The following is a 24,286-nucleotide window of genomic DNA, read 5'->3' as shown; positions in this document are numbered from 1 at the left end:
TGTCACAGATATGGTCATTGGCCAACCCAATTCAGCTCGCTCCTTATGTAAATTTACCGGTGCCCCTTCAAAGATAGGAGTCAAATGAATTCGAACTGCCGCAGTTAGATCAACGCCAACTCTTTGAAAGGGTAATGATCTTTGACATTTTGGTTGTTCACTCTGGTCAAAGGCGAAAGGAAAATGGGCTTCACAGGCATTTTGTGCTGGGAACACAGGGAGCTCCTGCCAGTGGCAACAATACGAGGCAGGTGGTGATCTCCTCACTACATTGCTCACATTGAACATCCTCTGAGGGGCATATGCCTTTAAGACATTCAACCTCATTCAGTAAGACGAACCTGAATTTCCATCCAGCTACATTGTACTGCTGTATCCCAGAGCCAGACAGAGCGACTCTCTTATCTCTGGACAAAGAGTGTGTCTATCAGACCTGTTCTTACAGACATCCCAAGTGACTACAAAAGAACAAGAAGGACAAAAACTAAATTCATCTTGTCTCACTGGATGAGCGCACCCTTGCCATGCTTTGTTCATTTTCCTTTTTACCCCGTTGAGGGTCCAGTGCACACGGTTTAGCCAGAGATTGACATCTGGGCAAACTCCCTTTAGAATTCCAAAATACTTTAACCCCTTTTCAGCCATACACTATGACACCTGTGGTACTGTGAATGCAGCATGTCGAGTTCATCTCAGTGCTTCCAAGGTCATTGTTACATGACCTTTAGCTCAACTCGTGTCAGTTTAAAACTGTTATATAAATATGCAACCAGTTTTTAACTACCAAAGCCATCCATGTTGTGTTTAAAGGGAAGTGTGGTGCCACCTATTGCTATTTTTACCAAGAGCATCAGTGCTTAAACTTTAGAATTCCTGATATAAAAATCTACACCTACTTCCTTCAGACTACCTATGAATTCAGGCTCTTTCACCTGTTACAATGGGCCAAATTATTCTCCCAGTTTTACAGCATTCAGTCACTCCTAGATATGTAACTCCCAGCTACATGCAGACTCACTGTAAGTCTGGGAAGTCCAACAGTGGTACACACACAACAAAACTGTCTCTTTGTCCCAACATCAACCAGTCCTGCAGAGGATCACAATCCCCATTCTTTTGAATGGGGTATTGCTGACTTGCAGATTAGAAGGATAAAGGTAAGTTATTTCTTTACTTTTGTCATTTCAAAGTTTTTAATCATTACTTAATAGTTTAATGTTTTAATCATTTTTATTATTTTTTAAAAACAATTTTTAATGTTTCAGTTGTTTGAACATAAGAAACAAAAGCAGGATAAGACTGGACAGCCCCTCAAACCTGCTGTGCCATCCAGTAAGATCATGGCTGATCTTGTCTTGGCCTCAGCACCTCCTTCCTACTCTCTCTCCATATCCTTTGGGTCCTTTGCAGTTCAAAGGTCTGTCAGTCTCTGCCTTGAATACGTAAAAAGACTTCACCTTCACAGGTCTCTGGGGTAGGGAATCCCAAAGATCACTGCTCTCTGACAGAGGAAATTCCTCCTCATCTCCATCTTGAATGGGTGACGATGAGTATTCTAAAATCCTGCTGTCTTCGCTCTAGATACCTCCACTCTGTCAGCATTCACCCCATCAATTCCCCTCAGAAATCTTATGCTTCAATAAGATCATCTCTCATTAGTCTATTAAACAATGAGTACAGGCCCAATCTGCTCAACCTCCCTTAATCAACTGAATGAAACTTCCCTGCAATGCCTGCAGTGCAAGTATGTGCCTTCTTAAATATAGAGACTATAACAGTACTGTCTCACTAATGCCCTGTAAAGTGGAATCAAAACTTCCCTATACTCCATACCCTTTGAAATAAAGGCTAAAATTCCATTAGCCTTCCATTCCATTTCCATCAAGATTAATAGTTTGTAAATGTATCTGATTATCAGAGACATTTAAAAATGATAGGAAAGCATCCCAGCTTTGACATGAGATGAGGCTGTACACCCAGCCTTATCTTTTCAGGGTATCCTGTGGGCAGGGCTTCAGTGATATGCCACCTGTGGCATTTGTCACTGAGATTTTGCTATATCTCACCAGGGGCCTCCTGGATGCTAGGGGAAAGCTTGCTACCTCTGGCATAGGTATGCTAGGAGGAGAACATGGGAGGGAGACATGACTCCAGTTGGCAGGCCTGATCCAGCTTGATTCAACCCTTCCCTGCCTGTGACTTCTTGCATATTTTTGATAATTTTCTGCAAATGGGATATTGTAGTACATTAAAAGGGTAATCTAAATGCAAGTTGTGGTTTGAACTGACAGGATGGATTGGAAATGGACCCTACCTATAAATGTGGTCAGTAATCTTTTTAACATCAGCGAATACCAAGTTAACCCTGCCCTTTAAACCCTGTGCCCAAGAGTGGAATTCAAGGGTGTTGAGGCTAACATCGTGGGTTTGTCCAAAAGTTGGTGCCTTGGGTGAATGTGGCATCAATATATTCAGATTATAGTTACTGATCTTTGTCAATCCTTTTAAAAGTCATATTTTTGTATACTTGATGTAATTTTCAAATGTTATTTGTATGTAATAATATGGTGTATGTGTAAATATATAGGATAGAAAATATCAAAAAAAACATTTACTTATTGTACTCACAATTCCTGAAGATGCATTTCAGGAATACTAAGTACACAAAAATTCAGAATTTGGATATATTTAGTCTATGGATATTTAGAGTGAAAATCTCTTGCTCTATAGAATGTTGACTGAAAGGTTTTTGACTGCCATCGAAAACAGATAGAGAAATGGTCATGGCCACAGTAGCTAATTACTGTTCAGTCCCTCATTGGCAAATTAAGACACAAAAATCACCGTTAAATTCCTTAGATTGGTCAGAGTAGGGAAGTCAGCAAGGGTTCTAATTTTTTCTTGATAATCAGTGATCTTGGTAAATAAAATGGTAAGTTGGTTTATTATTGTCAGATGTACTGAGGTACAGTGGAAAAACTTTGTTCTGCATGCCATCCATATAGATCATTTCGTTACAACGGTGCATCGAGGTAGTACAAGGGAAAATAATAACAGAATGCAGAATAAAGTGTTACAGTTACAGTTAGTAATCTGGCAGAAGCTTGCTTGTTGATGATCAAGTAAAGTTCAGAGTGTGATTATCCACATACCTCATCAACTCTTGTGCTCTTTACATCTTCATGATGGACGAGGAATGGGGAGTAAGGCATGTAGGGTTGCTAACATCTCCAACAGTAGCACAACCAGTGGAGAGGATAAAATTGAGGGGGAAAAATGGAACAATGTCTTTTATTTGAAACTATTCCAGAATTAAAGAGAGGAATTATGAAATGGGTAATTTAGAATGTTAAATATTTAATAAATATAACCAATTACACTAAGGTTTCCAATCTTAGTAGCTCATATTTCAATGGTTCTATTATTAAAGCTATTATTTTGAAAGAGATGTTCTGGTGAGTGTCTCATCAAATTACATAAAATATTAAATAGTATAGATAAGGTAAACTGAGGTTATTGTATCAAAGGAAGACAAGAAAATAGAACATAAATGGAAATTAGTATAAAGTAAATTTAGAATAAATAGTTAAGGAGAAGCTTTCTTACTCAAATGCTTAGAAATATTAAGAATGTACTTTCAGTGTGAAAACAAATGCAAAAACAATGATGCCAGGAAATTCCAGTGGTGCCCAATGTGGTGGACTAATGACTTCTGGAGTCTGTGGTCAGAAGAGAAGTTGGTTGACAGTGTGAGGGGTTGCGGGCAGGGGTGGGGGAATAGAGCAGTGATGGGGTATAGCAGTGCTGGGCTATGAAGCACAGAATTGGATGTTGGGTATTGCAGTCAGGAACAGTTCTAGGTGATCTATTTTGAATAGTACTAAGAGGTCTATAATGAATAGAGCTTTGAGGTATATAATGAATAATGCTGTCGGGCCTATAATGAATGATGCTATGGAGTCTATAATGAATGATACTGTGAGGCCTATAATGAATTGTACTTGGGTCAATAATGGATAGTTCTATTGGTCCATAATGAATGGTGGCAATGGGGTCTATAATGAATAATGCTTGGGCTCTAATGATAAATAGTATTGTGGGGTATCTAATAATTGGTGCTATAGGGTCTGTAATGTATGGTGCAGTGTGGTCTCGAATGTATGGTGCAGTGGGACCTCTATTAATAGGTGCTATATGGTGCATGATGAATGATGCAGCGGGGTCTATAATGAATGGTGCATTGGGGGTCTCCAATAATTAGTGTTATATGGTCTCTAACGAATGGTGCCATGAGGTCTATGATGAATGGCGCAGTGGGTCTCTAATAATTAGTGTTATAGGGTCTGTAATGAATGGTGCCATGGGAACTATAATGAATGGTGTAGTAGGGTCTCTAATAATTGACATTATAGGATGTATAGTGAATGGTGGAGTGGGTCTTTCATGAATGGTGATATAGGGTGTACAATGAATGATATGCACTCAATAAGAATGATGCTCTATGGTCTATAACGCAAGGTGCTGTGGGGTTCTCATAAATAGTACTATAGGCTGTATAATGAATAAGGTGTACCCTGTAGTGAGTGATGCAGTGGGTCTATAATGAATGCTGCAGTGTGGTCTATAATGAGTGATGCCCTGGTTCATAATGAATAGTGCAGTGATGTCTCTAGTGACCAGCAGATAAGGTGGCCTTTCCCTCTTTTCCCCCAGTAATGCTGTGATTTCTCAGCATAAATGTGGCAATCTAAATTAGAAGCAATAGTCATAAAGGTGAGTTGAATATGCAGATGTCTGATCAAAGTGAACCTGCCTCCATCTGAGCCATAGACCCCTGTGACATCGCTGGAGCATGATGATTAAGCAAGTGCGTAACCTGACACCACTAACAATGTCTCATTGTGTTTTTTCCAGCATCACCTCACCCTAACATTGTTGGGAAGCCCTGCTTAAAGTTAAAAGTATATGTCAGACCAACAAGTAAGTCACATGTGCTTGAGCATTTTCTTATATCTTCAGTTGATGTCATTCCTTTAAGACATGCATGGTAATTGTTACTAACCCAATCAGTTAAGAAAGTACTGTAAGACTGAAATCGTTATCGTGTTGTAATTTCTTCTTCCCTCACTGTTCTACTGTCATTTTCTTTCACTATATTTCATCTTCGCTGATTTACCTTGATCTTAAAGCCAGGTTAAACAACTTGCTGAGATAATTTTTTATTGACCATTTATAACAGCAATAACATGGCTCCTCAGGTAGACTGGAGTTGGGGCGAAATGGAAGACTAGACAGGGATGGACACTTCTCAAAATGTAGGACCCAAATGATTAGATTGACCACTTTTTTGGGGCTTTTTGAGCAATAACTGAGATAAGTAAATGTTAGGATTTCAACACTGGATGAGTAATGGAGCTTTAGGTTAAGCTGTTATATTAATTTCCAAAGGGATTGTTTGGAGAATGACATGAACTGTGTAGGGACGACCATGATTCCGATTAAAAAAAAAGATCTGACTGGAACTGAGTCACTTTAACTGCACTAATCAGAACCTTCAAAAATTTGTCTGGCCTTTTTGACATCAATACTGCCAGATTAAGATAAAGAAAAGCTTAATCAGGTTAAGTATGATTTGGGGAGTCTTAATGGATAACCTGCATGCCATCAAGAGCAGGATTAGCAGAATATTTACAGTAAGTATTGACCATATAAACAGTTGATGCAAGGATGTGTGCAGTATTTCAAATATGCTGTTGTTTGGCGTCCATAACCTCACATAACATGTATTTATTTTGGAGGATTGTTGGAAGGGGTTCCTAGTGCACATCCCTGAATTGACGCCAATCTTATTGGATGTAGAAATCCCCCAACGTCTGGGGTTGCTTGAAGTGACTCAGTCAACCATTGTTAAGATCAGATTGAATGACATATTGGGCCTAGACACTGGACAAAGTGGGAAGTTAAGGTAGGTGGTAACTTGACTTCATCAAGTGTGGATTAGGCCAGAGAAAGGGAACATGAAAATGAGGATCGTCAACTATTGGATAGTGCATTCGGTTAAATTTCGGGATAAAATAATGCAACTGTATCAGGACAGGTATTGCTGTTCCAAGGGCAGGGATGTTATAAATAGAAGGAAGATAATAGTTTAGGACCCAGCTCCAGGATCAGATCCAGTTGCAGGAAAGGTTTTACATTAAGATCCAGTTATAAAGTGAAACGTCCAATTTTGTTCTCTGTTTCATGGGGAGGTATGTGGTTTAAGCCCAAGTTCCAGGCAAAATTATATTAGTTAGGCCTCAGAATGTTGCTTAAGGCAGAGTTTGATGGCTTAGGGTCTCAACATTAAATGAAAGCAAAATCACACATCCATACAATCTTATTAATGAAGCAAAAGGTCCTTTGGACAATAACTATTTCCACCATTACACTGGAAACGTTTAATACTTTTTCCCTTTATGTCTTTAACTTTTTTTTGAAGGCTATAGTTTTCTTCAGTAAAGGGGGACTATAAAAGGATCCCTCTGTGCTCACTAACCCTACGCTTTGAAAATCACCCTCACACTGACACATAGCTACTGTTTCTATTTCTGTCGTAGACAGTTGTATGGAAGCAGTAGGGGTGAATGAAGGTGATTTCGATGTAAACAACAGTTCAGTTGAAGCTTCAGGTCAGTAATATCACAGTGCCTCATCTTTCTGTCACCTCTGTCTTCCTTCCATTTCCCTTAGTCCTTTTCTTGGCATGTCACACCCAGGGTTATTGCATACCTTAAAGGTTCTGAGCCACTCATGCTTAAATTCAGACGGAACATTAAATCTAAAGTACAAAATATGAATGTGAAACCAAAAGGGATGTTGGGAATGAAAATGAGACGTAATTATCATTAATATGTATTATTTTTATGACCTAAAATTTAAACAACAAGGGATCTATAATCCCTAGATCTCTCTGAAGGCAACACAAATGAAGCAATAATCCTGGTTGTACTTGCATCAATCTAATCGTCTGGATTAGATTTATTATAATCTTTTTACTCTTTCTCTAACCAACCATTTCTAATAATGGAATACAATAAGGCTTGGATGCCAAGTACCTTTGTTGTATTCTGTGATTATTTTGAGGCTTGGCTGTTAGTAGAGTTTTAAGATGTTTTATGATTTCTAACTATCAAAGCATAATTATTTTATTTCAGAAATTATTTCTGATTTTTGATATATCAGCCAACATCAGATCCACCGATGTAACATTTGTCTTGTGCAATGAAACATTCCAATTCAATCAAGGAAACAAACAACTATTGCTTTGAAATGATGTGGATATTAGTGTGCATTATTCTCATTGGAACTTTTTCAATGGAGGTGTTAAAATAAACAGGTGAGAATATTAAACAGTGGGACTGTAAAGCAAGTGTTTGCAGCTGCATTGTGTAAATTCAAGGTCAAGCTATTGAACAGCATGAAGACCCGATAAGATAAGATAAACTAAGATAAGATATCTTTATTACTCACATGTACATCGAAACACACAGTGAAATGCATCTTTTGCGTAGTGTTCTGGAGGCAGCCCACATGTGTTGCCATGCTTCTGGCGCCAACGTAGCATGCCCACAACTTCCTAACGTGTACGTCTTTGGAATGTGGGAGGAAACTGGAGCACCCGGAGGAAACCCACACAGACACGGGGAGAATGTACAAACTCCTTACAGACAGTGGCTGGAATTGAACCCGGGTCGCTGGCACTGTAAAGCGTTAAGCTGACTGCTACACTACTGTACCAATCAAATGGGCTCAATGGCAGAGTCTGAGAGCTTTCTAACCCTTGAATGAGCTGTGTGAGAGAGAATGAGGACCCTCTAATCTTGACTAGTCTCTATGGGAAAGTATGAGGTCCCTCTAACCCTCAAATGGGCTCAGTGGGAGAATGTGAGGGCTCACAATCGGTTTGTGTGGGAGGGTGTAATGACTCTCTAGCTCTTGATCAATTTGATTGGGAGAGTGTGAGGTCACTCTAACCCTCAATAAAGTGGCTTAAGATAGTATAAGGACCCTCTAAACCTCAATCTGGCTCAGTGAAAGAGTGTAAGGTCCCTCTGACCTTGATCAGGCTCAATAAACAAGTCTGAGGAACCTCTAACCCTTAACCAGGTCCAATGGGAGAGTGCGAGGGCCCTCTAACCCTCAACAAAGCTCAATAAACAAGTCAGGGGTCTTCTAACCCTTAACATTGTGGATTGGGAAAAGGTTTAGACCATTTAACTCTCGAGCAGCCTTATCGTGGTGTGAGGATCCTTTAACCCTTGACCAGATAGTCTGGCTCTGATCTTCAACGTATGGCTGGCAGCATTAGTTTATGTAATATTAAAGGTGAAGTTGTTACTTGTGTTAGATTTCCAGAAATTTAAAAGGTAGTGGTACATACTTGCCCCTTACTCACTGGGGTTATTAGGTTCCTCTGGGTGTATGGAAAATTTGGATTATGGAAGAGCTAATCTGACATTTCCGTCCATTGACTAGGCACCTTGGGGGTTTGTCATGGCTTCCCCCAACATTGTCCAATTTACCACACAAGATTGAATTCCAACATCTCCAAACAAGGCTTACTTAATAAGGGCAAGAGAAAGAGCGACTGGGCTACAAAGCCCCTTGAACCTGTTTCATCATTCAGCAAGATCACGGATGATCCTCTGCGTTGCCCACTTTCCCTGACCCTTGTATCTCTTCAATCCCTTAATGTTCAAAAATTGTTCAATCACAGTGATCACTTCCAATGAATATGGAAGTCAAACTTTTGCTCTTAGTGGGAAATAAATTGAAGTTAATATTACCAGAGTTCACTATTATCAGACAAAATTTCAGTATCTTTTTTCTGAATTTATCTCCTGTGGAATAGCATTATCAGCCAGTCATGTACACAGGTGAATAAGAAATGGAGTAAGGCAATGTCAGAGGCAATTTTATTAGATGGGCTTTAATTCTCAGTTGGTGGTTCCCATCTACACACTTGTTATTGCTATGGTTAGTCACTTGGCATCGTGGTGTGGTGCTATGGTGCACAGTCAGGAGGAGGTGGCTTCAGTGCCCACTGTGTACTGATCTCACTCTCAGCCTTGAACTAGATTTGACCCAGGCACCGCCACACTGCTGGAGACGCAGGAGGCTGTGGATGATGGAATCTGGAGCAGCATACAAGGTGTTGGAGGAACTCAGCAGGTCAAGCAGCATCCATGGAGGGAAATGGGCAGTCCACATTTCATGTTGAGAGCGTTCGTCTGGACTGCCTTCATTTCCAGGCCTCTCAGTTCAGCCCTAGCTGCCATCTTGGCCCGCGTGGCTTCCAGCTCCATTTCCCACCCAGTCCGGGTCTTGACCTGAAACATCGACTGACCATTTCCCTCCATAGATGCTGCCTGACCCCGCTGAGTTCCTCCGCCATCTTGTGTGTTACTGCCAAGCTTCTGCTTGCTGTTCAGCCACCCAGTAAGTGTCAGCAACTTTTGAGGGAGCAGGGAGGTTTTTCCTTAATCACATTTTCAATTGCCCTTGAGAAGGTGATGATGATGCCCTCCATTTTGATACATGAAGGTACTGTTCCAATGCCACAGGGTGGAATGACTGTTTTGGGTGGTGATTGGATGCTATTCAATTCCAACTATCACTTTTTGTTCTATAGGGGCGTCAAGTGTAATGGAATTGGGGCCAACAGTCCAATCAGCCATGATCTTATTGAATGGTGGAGCAGACCCGAGGGGCTGCATGGCCTATTCCTGCTAATATTTCTCATATATCCTGTAAAAGATTTCTCTTCTAAAATGTTCCCTAAAACTTTTACTTTTGCTCTTTGCTTGTCTGACCTAATACAACCAATGAACAATCTCACTAGAAATCTTAGAATTTAAAATATAAATATTTTCCATGATTTGTGGTCCAATTCTTGTAATGCTAACTAACAGACAATAGGCTCCATGCAGGAAGGTACACCACTGACTTCTCTTAACCCGTGGATGGAATTTCCTGAAACTCAGCATGAAAATTGAATTGGATCAAAGGTTGGCAAATTTGAAATAACTTCATAAACCATAATTTCTGTTGCCTACCTGAGACGCTGCCTCCCATGAGCCCTTGCATTGAAATTAAAATGGCCTTTAACCTCTACAAAGCGCCAGGACCATCTGAGAAAATTTTTTAAAAATGAAACAGATTTCTGACTTATTTTAAACCCCAAACTTTAGGATAAAACCTTTTTTTTATCTTACTATAAATATTTTTAACATGTACCTTAATGTAATTGCTAAACCTCATGGAGCCTAATCTCTCATTATAGATTGAAAAGTGCTCTAGGAATCTGGCTTAATGATGCCTCATGAACAGAGGAAGCTGACACTAATTTGCTCACTAGTTAAATGCTTGCAGAGAGTTATCAATAACCAGTGACATTTTTAATAACATTTAACTTTTGCTGGATAATGAGATAAAGGTGAATGATTGAGTGGGTGCTTCACTGGAAGAGGGGAATAGAGAGCTTATTAAAGCAGGAGCCAAAAGAATGTTTCTTTAATCAACTCAACCACCCTCCAGCCCCTCACCAGTAATGGAGACTGTTCCGTTGACTCTAAGTCAAGACTGCAGCGTGGTTTTGTTCAACTTAGCCTGATTCCCGGCCATCTCAAGTGTACAACTTTAATTGCTCCACAATAGGCAGCTGAGCCTTCTGCTGCCAAGGTTCGAAGGTCTGGAATTCCCTCAGTAAATCTTTCCACCGCCTTCTTTCTCCTTTAAGACTCTACTTAAAGCCTATCCCCTTGACCAAGTTTCAGGCATCTGCCCTATTACCTCCTTCTATGGTGTGATGTCAGTATTTTATTGATCGTGTACCTGGGAAGGGCCTGAGAACATTTTACTATTTTAGAGGCACGTTATGAATGGAGATTACGTGTCCGGAAATTGTAGCGTGCTGGTGTAGTGTACCATTTGGTTGTCACTGGCAGGCCAATGACTGTCTCAATTCTGAGCCTACTGCTGCCAAGTTCGATGCCTGAGGCCCATTCATGTTTTGGAGGGGAGACAAGACTGGCAGTTGTAAGCTCAGTCAGTGTTTGAGGACTGGTGAGGAAGTGGGGTTGACAATCAGCCGGTGTTGCATTAAGAAGACCTAGTTGTCTCAAGATTGCCTCAACAATGGTGACCATTGAGACAGCATGAATTTCCCCCACAGTTCTCCAAAAAGAGCACTGTACAGGGATTGATGTCTTTAATGAACATCTGACATGGAAGTGGCTTCTTGCTGAGGACCAGCTTGTCATATTTCCAGGGTGGATCTGGATCTGGCTGTTGTGTCGTTTTTGTCTGCGGTAGGTACATTTTCAATCACGTAGCACCACACAATTTCTGTTGTTGGAGGGTAAGGGGATATTCTTTGGGAGCTGTTTCCCCTTAGTCTCTTCTTCTTTGGTAGTCCCTCTGAGACGGTGATGACCTGTTTGCATTCCAGTTCTGTGGATTCTGATGTGGCTGATGAGTCCCATGCAGACTGCACCACAGATGGCACATGATGGGACAGGTGGAAAGGTAGCTTGGATGTTGTGTGTTTCTTATGCTGATGCAAGTAACCTCCACATGTTCCCATCAAGGACATTCAAGGTGCTAAGTGCCTTCAGTGATGTTCTCTCTCCAGGTCAGTGATTCCTATGATCAGAGAGGATGGTGCATTTTTTTCAAGGAGACTTTGAGATGGTCTTTGAAGAATTTTCTTTGTCCTCCCACTTATACCAACTGTCCTTTCATTCTTCATGACTCTGGCCAGGATGCAAGCAGATGTATATCACACTACATAACACAGACAGTTGTACTGCACACGCTGAGGCTGCATCACGCAATGGTATTTCTACCTTAGTATCAATGGACCAAAGTGAACTCCTCTTTATCTTCTTCTTAGGTAGTCCTTGGGATCGAGGTTGATGTTGGGTTGGGTGTGAGGTGGCTAATGGGAACTGCAGACTCTTCCACAGACAGGACAAAAGATGGTTGATGGGATGGGTGGGTGGTGGTTAGTTTGTGAGGTGGTACACTCATTCCACCACTTATACTGAGCTTCTATGTGCTTGCAATGCATGACCTTAAAGTTCTCAATATCATCTCAAATACTCCTTCTGCACTTTACATGATCATGTTAAGGGATTCCCAGGAGTCAATGGGGCTGTTGCATTTCTTCAGGGAAGCAGAGAGACTTTGAGCATGTCCTCGAATCTTTTCCTTTGCCTAGTAAGTCTCTTCCCACAGAGCTCAGAATAGAGTGTCTGTTTCGGAAGTCTGGTGTTGGGCATGCAGTTGACAAGCCCACCCTACGGAGCCAACCAAGGGCTTCAATACTGGGGACATTGGCTTGGGAAAGGGCACTGACATAGGTTTGCTTATCCTTCAAATGACTTTGGAAAATGTTGTGAAGACCGTGTTAGTCTTATCTTTCCATTGCCTTAATATGCCTGCTGTAGGGAGTTTAGATCCCAGAAGCATATAGGAGGGCAGAAATGCTGCCCAGTAGACCATAGTTTTTTTTTCCATGTCTAAGGTCTTGATCTTCAAATATCCTTTGCCTCAATCAATCAGTATTGTGGTAGAGGTCATAAGGTGATCTACAGTCTATATTTTGAAATTCCCTGATGTGAGTTCTCTGAGTTGCAGTCGATTGCTTCTAATTCACAGCCCTGTAATCTTGGAAAGCATTGAAAAATATATTTCTCTCCTTTCTCAGCCAGAGATAGAACTGCATGACTGTGCTTCCCAGAAGCCCAAATCCATTGCATTTATACCAATTTCACCAATCTGGCTATCTCAGCTGATAACCCTTTGCCATTCTGCAAAGCAGAATTTGTCAGCTTTGCTAACGCAGGAGTGTAGCCCAGTAAGGGGACAGTAACACATATGGGTAGTATCTGGTTAGAGACAATCCCTCACTCTCATGGACAAGGGATTGTCTCTAACCAGATACTACCCATATGTGGGGCAGCAATATATGGTCCATGGGCCAACACTCTCCAGTTCTCAGAGCAACCAGTGCAGGAATTCATCTGCAGCAGATGTAGGTACATCTAACATTGGACCTCACTGTCCTAGCAGTTGCCAGCTGGCCATTGTTGGGCAGCTGAATGATGAAGTAGTAGTCAGAATGACAGTGGGAAGGACCTCTCGGGAAGTTCTGGATTTCTGAGTTTGCGTGAATGGTTCTCAAAATGAATAGAATTGAAGATCAGACTTTGTTCAATTTAAGAGAAGACGTACCAGAGAAAAGGGAAGGTAATGTGGTCATTATGTTGGGTGAGAAAGGACGGGAGGAATCTGAGGTGAATCATAAATGCTAGTATGTGTTGGTTGTGCCAAATGTTTTTCCATGGTGTATCCTATGTAATCCTCTGCAATATTGTAAGAGATAAATTGGTGAGAGTAATGGTGATTGTGAAACTGCTAGATTATTATTTAAACCACAGTCTGATTCACTAATATCTTAGTGAAAGGGTCGGGAAGGGGAAGGGCTGGGAAGGGGTTGGTGAGTCAATATCTCAGATTGAGGCTTGTGAGGAAGCCAGCTAAGATCTCCATCACAGCCCCCACCAGAAGGCTCAGGGTTAAGAGAAGTTCCCTTAATGAAGGCTTTTTGTTTGTCGTGGTAGTGGGTTGCACTCTTGAGCCTGAAAGTTGTGAGTTCAAATCACTCCAGGGACCTCCATACAAAGTTCTAGGTTGATATTTAAATGAGAGATTGCTGTGCTGTATTTCCTTCTTTATCCATTAACTCACCAACAGCAGGTACCCATGGCATACTTAATAGTAATCACTGAGCAATTGATGCTCCTTCTGAAATGTAGTCATGGTCACCAGCTGCTAGAATTATAATGATGATATAATAAACAGGTATTACTTTTCTCTCTCAAGGAGTATTGTGCAGCCTTTTTTGCTGGGAGAGCTTTGGTTACTCTGTGAATTAAGATAACAGGATTGGGATAACTCCCAGGGTTATAACATGGATGGTCCTGCTATGGCCCTGGAAATAGAGGTCAAAAACTGTAGTAGTGTACAGACTGGTCTAGACATAAGAATGGTTGTGAACTATGCCCTTTGCTTGCAGTGTTTGAGATGGGCAATTGGATCGTTGGAATGCAGCTGATCCAGAATAAGATGGCATTACCTTAAAAACAAAGCTAGGCTGTTCAGTGGTGATGTCAGTTCTTCACACTAAGTTTAGTGGTGATCTGGAACTTTCTTCTGGCTTCACATCAGGAAAAATTGTGGAGGATAGAGAGCAATGGAAGGTTTCAAAACGAAAATACACTTTTGCTTTTAAGTGGTCATGGAACCAACATGGATGCAGGAGGTACAATATAGATCAACTTTGTTCTGATTGAAGAGTGGAACTGGTTGGAGGGGCCGAATGTTCTCTTGTTCCCATCTCATTCCGTGGGGTGATAGTTGTGGGAAAGTATCACTCAATCCGTATTCTTTCTATGTTTAAGACATGTTATTAGGGCAGAGTACGAGGAAGTTAATATTGCACTTCTGTGTAGCTGGGTCATGGTTGATGTTGGCACTGGGGCAAAAAATTGCATCGAATGCACTATTAAAGTGTCTAGCCACAGACCCGCATATAAAGGAACTCTTGGCTCAAAAGATTGTAGTGGACACTCCCCCACAGGCTCCAGTTTTCTACTGCAGTTGAAACAAATGATGTCTTTATAGCACAGCCTACAGGAACAACAGCCAGAGCATTTCAAAGTAGTTCATTGCATATGAAGGACTTTGTGATGTGATTAAAGCACCATATAAATGCAAAGCCTTTTCTTTAATTTGTTCCATTAAGCTGTTACATTTCGCACATTAAAATCGCAGGGAAGAATTAAAACGGATGCATTGCTAAAAGTGATTACTTTTTATTTCCTCTCTTTTCCAGATGATTCTATATACGAGTCACCTGAACCGTATCACAATAACGACGGGATCACAACCTTTAGGATTTCTTGGCTCATGCTGGCAGCGACCTTCATCCTGTTATTCCTTACATCATAGCACCCAGAGAAAAAGAAAACAAAAAGAAATTATTTCTATTCAAGGGACCGCAACCAAAATGGAGACGGCAAGGGATTGACATGGGTCCTGCAGAAGAGACTCCATTTTCTGAGACACTTTGCCGTTAAGACAAATAATTTGAGGATCAGACATGCTCTATTACTGCTTTGTGAGACTGGGAATTCTCATTTTCTTGTGAAACACTGCCTTGGGCCCACTGGGGTTTGATATATAGTACATAAAAATTGCAACAAATATCTCCATGGAGGTCTCCAGACGCAACCTTTCTCAAATGGAATCTATATTGGTGCAATTGTTCGTTCCACTGGTAGGTCAAGACTCATGACAGAAGAAGCATCTGGGAGTGTTCAGTCCTTCAAAGTTCCTTTAAACCCGACTTCTTGACACCCTGTTCCACAAAGGCAGCCACAAGTCTATTTGCTCATTCTTGTGCTTGTTTTTAAATTTCGTTTTGCCTTGAATTTTCAAGAGGGGTTTGTTCAGTCTAAGTGATGGTTTGGGGGGAGCAGTTCTGTCAGAGGGGATGGGATCGGGTGGATAAGATGAAACTGCCATCCAATAGTGACCTGGAAATCCCCTTCTGCCTTATGTGGGAAAGATCGGACTACTCCCACTGAGTCTCCAAGCCTATGTTGCTGGGGTTGTTTATGGTAGAAGTGACATTGGGCGAGATCAGTGGTTGAACTCTGAAAATAACATTAATCTGTCTTCTACCCAGTCAGGTCAGTCTTCAATTGGTGGACAAGAGAAAATTTTCACAGAGTGCATTGACCTGCTAATAAGGTTTCTAACTCTAGTTGGAAATATTCCTCGTGGTTTCAACACACAGCCCCCTCCAACCACCCCCCCCCCCCAACATCTGCTGACTGTCCTCAACCCCTATAGCTATTCAGGGAAACAGCTTGTTATCCCATCTCCAATATTGTTACTTATTGAAAGGCATCTATATTTTTTTTAGCACCACTAGGATTTTTTTTCTCTCAGTGATGCTTGTTATGGCATTCATGGGATTAATCTTTTATTCCAGTAAACTGTGGGGCTGGTTGGTGACCTCATCTGACAGAGAATTATTTCAAAGCCAATCAAGCCAGAGTATTAATACAATGCCTCCAGGGCCCTGCAGGGTCATGGACTCCTTAAAGGCACAAGTTTTGCTTCAGTAACTCTCATCTCTGAAGCCTAAACAAAAGCATAGTCCAGATGTAAGATATTTACATGTGCATTTTAAAATTTGTACTACTTGTAACATAACAATAAGTGAAGGCATTGCCTTAAAGGCAAAAATGATGGAATTCTCAGAAGATGGAAAGGTTTAGTTGGTTAAGGGAATTGAGACCTCTTAGGAGTGAAAGATTGGTGGCTTTATTTTGGTATTGTACAAGCTAAAGTCATCAGAGTATGAAAAACCTTTCCATACAGTTCTATTTTTCCCATCGCCTTAGTGTTCTTAAATACTATTAAATAATTCACTGAGCTAGCTCCATGTCTCTGGTACAACGGATACACCTGCATAGCAGTAACATTCTGGGACTGGTATCCATAGCCTTGGACTTCTGAACTGGAGACAGGAGTTTAAATCCCAAGTGGGAAATTTAAATTCAAGTAATAGGTAAATCTGAAATTAAAAATCTAGTGCAAGTAATGACGATTATCAGAAGCAAAATACCACAGATGCTGGGAATCTGAAATTAGAATCTGGAAATAATCTGCAGGTCAGTCAGCATTTGTAAAGAAAGAAACAACATTACTTTTCAAAACTGATGAATTTTCATCAGTTCTGATGTATGGTGATCATGAGATTGTTGTTAAAAACTCATCTGCTTCACTAAGGGAAGGAAATCTGCCATCTTCACCCATCTGTGTCTCCAGAGCCACCAATGTAGATGACACTTAACTCCCTCCACACTTCAGTGGCAATTACAGATGGACGATAAATGCTGACAATGTCCTCATCCTGTGAATGAATAAAAAAAATTGCACATGTGACATACACTGACATGTAGATGTCAAGTCTGTCAATGCTGAGGGTTACTCTCTCTGTTGCAGACATAAGGAATTAAAGGGTACAGGTAATTCATTGATGGAGCTCTCAATCTTGCTTCCCAACGTGGATTTTCCTGCAGTGGGATTTTCCTGTAGGGTGGAGGAATTGAGCTCCAGTGTTTAGTGAAAACGAAATGATCTCTGATGTTGGAAGAGGGTACTGTCTACACAGAGAAGATTGTAGGGCACAGTAACAGAACCTGTGTTTTTTTTAATTTAGCTTGCATTAGGGAGGTGTGACTTCAAGCTTTTGGTATTTGACTGCTGGACTAGGCTTACTTTCTCCTAGCCTTGGTATCTGTTTACTCCATTCTTGTTAATCAGTAAGCAATCATTGGATAGTTTAGTTGTCAATTTCAAGTCAGTTTCACCAGTGATGAAACTTGTAGGACATCCCATCCTCAGGCCAAAGAGTGGAATTATCAGAAAGTGCAAACAGTGGATCATAGTATAAGAAAACTGGGAGAAAACCATTAGCAGAAGTTACCTTAGTAAAGAAGGAACTTTGTTCTTTTGAAAGGACATTAATAAGTGGGTGAAAGATGATAGGTAGTAATGTTCAAATCATGATCAATACTGGACATTTTCACTGAATGAATACTGTATTTTAATGTTGCAATTGTGAAATGGAAATGTCATTAAAAGAGTCCTCTTTTCATCTAGTCAATGGGTAAAAGTCAAAAGCTCTTTTCAAATCCCCCATACGCTCCAACTTTTTTATCAAGGTTGCTTGCAGTCTTCTGAGAACTCCTGTTGACTGAAGGGGTCAGGTTTTCTCTGCTTGGGGATAATTCATCCACGACACATAGGAGTTTCTGTTCAAACTAGCAACAAGTAGAACAAAGGTGACTGACCTCAGTTGAACTGCATATCTTGACACTGCAGACGAGAAGTGCATAAATTATGGTGGGATTCAGCTGGGGGATGGTATCAATGACACCAGCAAACCTTCTGCAGGCACAGTTAGGAAGTTCTACCATAATATTGGATGCAAAGGTACTGAGGATTGCCTGCAGACCATTCTCCTGTTGTCCAAGTAATTTCTTTTTAATAACTAGCAACAGGCTTCTTGGTTTATGAACTATGGCACACTGAAGCATTATTCTGTTCCTACTGTCACTGGATGGTGATTGAGGAGCAGAAACCTTGCTGATTTTGCCCAGAGGGATCTGACATCAGCCCACTCAGAGCAGATTAGAAGGTTCAATCCCAGCTAAGTGTTCACCCCAATAAACTCATGGGCCCAGGAACAGGACATCTGGATCATGTCATTTAGATGGTTTGACAACAGAATCCTCATGAGATAATCCAGATTTTTCATTCCATATCGTGGGATGTTTTCAGATCAGTTTAAAACTATTTTATACATTTAATATCTGGTGCAAACAGATTACATTATGAGCTGAGATTGCCAGCAGCAATGGTTTAACTCGTGTACCATTCCAACCTTGTCCTTTTGTTTGAAACGCCTCTGCTAAAATGAGCAGCTGACTCAATCATATCCCAAGGCTACAAAAACCTTGCTACCCTTCTTCAACAAACCAGGTCCTTCAGCTGAAGGTGGACCTGCCATAATATTTTAAAAGATAATTCCAAATACACCTCACTTTGGCTCTTCCTGGCTGTCATTGGCAGGGGATGGAGGTGTGGATGGGTATTTGGAATATTTGAAGGAGCTTGGGTTTTAGTGAATGTGCTGCTGAGAAATGACATCAACCCCAAAACTGCATGGAAGTCCTTAATTCATCTAACATCTTTTTGAGCGATTATTTGGTTCATGGGCTAGAATCTAAAATTCTTGTTATCATATATCTGATGTCTCTTTGTTCCCCATAACTTAAATCCTCTATATACAGTGGTGTATGTTACATGGACTTTTATCAATGACACATGATCATGTTGGAGACATAGATAAGACCAATGCTCATGACTTTGGAGTGTGTGGGAGTACTCACTTCTACACTGCAGACAAGACCATTTATGACTGGGGAACAAACACAAGATTGACTTGTTTCTTCAGAACCTTAAACCAGCTTAAGAGAACAACAAGCCTTGAGTTTGGGAAGGCATTAACCAAGAAACTATTTGAACAATGCTTCTTGAATGTCATTTTAGATTTCCAATAAAGGGCCAAGAGACAGTGAAGACTTAATATTTCCTAAGCCAGCTGGTAACACAGAAGGGACAATACCAACAGGCCATGTGGAGAAACCATCTGGGAAATGGATACTGTGTATCCCAGTGTACTGACAACTTCTGCAAATGCATAGTTGTAGACACTCCTTTGTAAAATATATAGTTGAAATATGTAAATACTTTACTAACAGCGCTGGAGTCTTTTGGTCTGAACTCAGACAAGACTGATAGATCTGTGAATCATTTGTTGCTTGTTGTCCTGCTTTCCAGCCTCCTTTGATTCTTTTGTGCATTGGTGCCATAGCTTCCGGGCCAGATACCAATGCTGTCTGTGAACATCCACCTGAGGAAATCAGTCAGGTTTGGATCTGTGCACATTGGCATGCATCTGCAGGAAATGAGGATGCATTGAGTGTCTAAAGGTCACTTTGATCAAGTACTGGTTATGTTGAACTGTATCAGCAGTAGAAAGGAAAGTTCTCCCAGCCCTCTGAAGAAGAAAATTTCAGTGCTCATCTATCTGTCCTACAGGTCTCTGCTATGCAAGTGCAGGGTGGGCTAAATGGGCGAGCCTCCAATTGATCACACCAAACCAATATTGGACTGAAGTCCCAGATTTAAGTACTTAAAAAAAACTGAAGTAACAGTCTTGCCCCAAGAAACTGGGTTTCTAATTTTCCACAGTAAATTAAGAAACACCCTGTCGCATGTCTATCGTTCTGTTAGAGAGCAAATATATCTTAGAAAATCACTGTTTTCAAATCCATTTTTAAGTAGCAGAGGACACTCAGCCCTCGAAGGCTTGTAGGTTGCAAGCAGATTAATTATTGAGTGTTTATATATATATTCTGTATATAACTATGATAAAGTTGTTACTAGGAGTTAACATTGAGTATGTGTAAACATGGATCACTCTTAAAGTTTATTGGAATCATTTTACTGAATCCCTGTTATCCTCCTGAAGTTCACTCACTTTGGTTGCTAAGTGCTTGACGTGGGGGGTGGGAAGGGAGAGTACCGTGCAGCTGTTTATCATTGTTTGTTGACCTCTCAGAATGCTTTCTGATATAAAATATTGAACTGGTGAAGAGGAAGAGCCACAAAAATTGAAAAATATATTTCTAAGTGATTCCTTTAACTTGCTTACAAAAGTTTAGTTGAAGCTGGACATCGGCTTTGCAGGGATGTGCTTGCTTAAAGAGTCACACAGCACGGAAACAGGCCCCTTGGCCCACTGATTCCATGAAGACAATCAAACACCCATTTACACAAATCCTGCACCAATCCCATTTTATTCTCCCCACATTCCAATGAACTCCCCCCCAGATTTTACCACCCACCTACACACCAGGGGCAATTTTCAGCAGCCTTTGACCTACCAACCCTGTCTTTGGGATGTGGGAGGAAACCAGAGCAATGTAATAATGTAACTACTTCTCCCCTTTCTGTGTCAGTTAGACCAAATCTTGTCCAGTGGAGTAGAATTTAATGAAACGTGAGCCAAGAATCTTTCATAAAAATCTAATTTAATTTTATTCATCACTGTGTGCTCTAAATGTGATGCTAATCCAACTATGTGCAGTTGACACAAGGGGGAATGTGTATATGAACACTACCAATTTACACAGGAGGCTTCTGGAGTGCAGCTGTGGTTTCCTCCTCATCCACTGCAGGACTGTAAACTAATAAATTTAAATTGACGGATCAATGTTATTAAAACATTGGGAAGTCTGCCAAAAATATCCCATTGCCAATCTGCAGCTGCACCAGTGCAATGTATTTTATGTGAATCTGCAATTGGAAGATCATAAATAGCATAAGATTGCACTGAGGATATCACTTTGTGAATGGTTTTGGTAACACTCGTCTCTCAGCCTTTGTTGGCCAATGCTATTGGAGGTTGTATGTTCCTTTTAAGGGGGAAAGTATTTAGAGGATAAAGATTGGGCTGAATAAGTCCATCCCAATGACATAAGCCTTTTCCCACCCTTCATTGAATTCCATTAATGTAGTAGTGTTGGGAACTATTTCCTTCAGAGTGTGACATGGATGAGAGAACAACAGTGATAGAAATTTGTCCTCAGTCGTGTGCCCCAACGGGTAACGTTAAGTTGAGTGTTTATATTTTCTTTGTATGTCTACAATAAAGCTGTTGCTAGAAGGAGTTAACATTGAATCCATGCAAACATGGGTCACCAATAAATTTCACAGAAATCAGTTAACTGGCTTAAATTCATCTAATTTGGTTGTAAGGTCTAGGTGGGGGGAAGAGAGATCTAATCAGTACTGTTCACTAACATGCCCCACTATGCTAACACATGTCTGCATACACAAAATGTATGTTGTATTTCTCAAAAATACAGTTCCATTGACTTCAGTGGAGACAAATTTCACAAGCATATTGCATCTTGCATACGTGGGTATATCACATGTTTGGTGCATGCAGCTAAGGGTCAAATTCTACCCTGTAGGGTTTAAGCCACTGATATACCACCTAGCTTTTTTTGGAAACCTTGCTTTCTAACAGGGGCATTATGAATTGCTGCTTCACTATAATTTCCCTGGCTCTAAAGCAGTTACCAGATTGGGATTAAGTGATGTTTATTTTTATTGCTGTTCATCAGAATGAGGGCAAGGAGATGCTGTTACCAGGCAGGGGTGGCCCTTCACCAATAAGTATTGAGAGTTGCAGGATTTCAGAGCATGGATTACAGACTATTGAGCCCATTGGGTATATGCTCCACAAATGGTTCTTCCCATTTTATTTCATCTCACCCTTTAAATATATATCCATTCTTCCATTCCATTCTTCCTCTTATACATTTCCAGTTCCCCTGAGCAACATGTCCAATACTGCCTGTGTAGATTTGTCTGGCTTCACTTGGCATCGAGCCTTATGACATGGTTAACAAGAGAAGCTCAGAATGTGGGGAGCTATAGAGGCAAATCTACCTCCCGCCATTCCATGAACAATATGGTGTAGTGACCTTGACTCTTCAGTCATATTCTAGTAACTTCATCTCAAAGTGTGCAACACTGGCTTAAGCTAACCCACTGGACTGGTGTTCTTTCAGCAAGTAGGTATGGGGAATCTTTGGAACCACTGAGCCCACTGAGCACATCATAGCCAAAACAACTCTTACAAGTTCTGACTCCAGTTTGACTGCTGGGACCTTCGAAACCAGTCCCTGTGATTTGGCTATGATCATCCCAATAATAACCTGGTCCTTTGAATGATGTCTCTGCAAAGGATTATGATCATTGGAAGATACAGATGGTGAAACTTACTGTATAACTGGCAGTTTTAGCACAATGAAGCAAATGTTAGATAAGCGAGCATGTAATTGGATCAGTCAATCACAAAGAAATTTGAATAATTTGTTTTGAATTTTAGCTAGTTAGTTCATCACTTATTCAACAGCCCATGTCAAGATGTGACCTTACAAACAGTGAACTCCAAGTTCTTGGCAGTTTTGTTGGTAATCCCAAGGGTGGAGTGTAGCGTGTTTTAGAAAAGTAATTGAGAGTTTATGTAAGGTACAACTATTGGGCAAATAGTTCTAGACCATGGGACATCTCTCTTGCCATTTAAAAGCTGGAGATTCTTTGCAACCCCCTAACTGATGCAGTCAACGTGTCATAAATACACGACAATACCTGTCTCAATGTCTCTATTACTGTAAAGTGATGGATTAATTTCAAACTTTGTGGAATAGACAAATGCTGCTCTGTTGGTGGCTTCTCAATTGCACTGCCAAGTAAAACATCTCAATTTATTGTTATGCTACCATGTGGCCCCATATTTTATCTTTGTGACTGGAAATTAGGTTGTGCGCCTAAGGTTGGGAACCAGTGCTGTAGGAGATAATTGAGGAACCACATCTTTAATGTGGAGATTATCTCTCCAGTGAGTATTGTGGAACACTAATCTTTCCCTAATCCATCCTGTTTTTCTTGTTAGCTTCTTTTCCACCACTCGTATCAGTCTTTCACTTGTCTTTGGGGACAGAATCTGTGGTTGATCAAGCCAGGTGGCCTGTTTCCACAGTGTAAGTACCACATAATAGCTGCAATGAAGGAAACTACATATCTCAGTAATGCAAGGCCTTTGCTACACCTTAGAATTAGTTGCCCTGGAAGATGAGGAACAGCGAAGTCATTTGTTGGATGGGTGAGAACAGGAAATCAGGTGTTTTGTGCGAGTGAGATCATTGAGAACAGTCCCCTAGTAATTGTAGCAATTCCTTGACTTTAACCATGATAATAAACAACCAGTTCTCTGCCAGAGATGCACACAGTTTCTAGAGAGCAGTGGAAGATTCTCAAGAGGTGAGTAAAGCCAATCTGATGAACCTTCTATGAGCTGTAGAGAGATAGTTCCCCATTTTGTTTCCTACATTTGAATTGTGATTGTGGTAGAGGACTTCGAAGACTTTGGGGTAGAGACAGTGATATATAAAATGCAAATCTTCCTTTCCGATAGGTATTATTGATCTTCCAGAGGATCATGAATCTTTGGAATTCTCTCCTCTGGAGAATTATGGAGGCTGAATCACTGAGTATGTTCAAGGCAGAGATTTTTTTTGGACTATGGAGGTGTCAAGGGTTATGGGGAACAGGCAGGACAGCGGAGTTGAGACCAAGATCAGATGAGCCATGGTTGTATTGAATGGTGGAGCCCTGATGCTACATGCCATACAGGTAGGTACAACTGCTTCATAATGAGTGTAGAATGATTCCACCTGGACTGATACTCTGATTGCAAAATATCACTATTTAGCCGCAAGATCACAACTCACTTGTTCACAAGGCAACGAATATGCAAGAACTAGCAAATTTCACTGGCTTATTGATTTTACAAATTTTTTTTATTACGCTAGTTGAAAGTAACACTGATAGTGTTCTGTCATAGTCATTTTAAAATGCCTGCTGCACTGCTGTTAATAAAACAATACAGACACTATAATAGCACATTAATCTAAATACAGAGAATAATAAAATCAGCTGGCTGGTATACTAGCAGTTTTAT

General features: G+C 40.7%; 1 protein-coding gene across 1 annotated transcript in view; it reads left to right on the top strand.

Annotated features, from left to right (window-relative positions):
- The window catches only part of LOC127582529 (ephrin-A2-like), a 319,033-nt gene extending 301,301 nt beyond the window's left edge, over window positions 1–17,732 (top strand). Inside the window, exons 3-4 of the mRNA XM_052037865.1 lie at window positions 4,915–4,980; window positions 14,942–17,732. Of these exons, the coding sequence (XP_051893825.1) occupies window positions 4,915–4,980; window positions 14,942–15,057 (182 nt within the window). The 3' untranslated portion in view covers window positions 15,058–17,732. The remainder of the gene's footprint in view (window positions 1–4,914; window positions 4,981–14,941) is intronic.
- The last annotated feature ends 6,554 nt before the right edge of the window (window positions 17,733–24,286 follow it).

Source organism: Pristis pectinata, chromosome 24 (genome assembly GCF_009764475.1).
Source record: "Pristis pectinata isolate sPriPec2 chromosome 24, sPriPec2.1.pri, whole genome shotgun sequence".
Lineage (NCBI taxonomy): Eukaryota > Metazoa > Chordata > Chondrichthyes > Rhinopristiformes > Pristidae > Pristis > Pristis pectinata.
The sequence above is the reverse complement of the archived record's forward strand: the minus strand, read 5'-3'. Positions and strand labels throughout refer to the sequence as shown.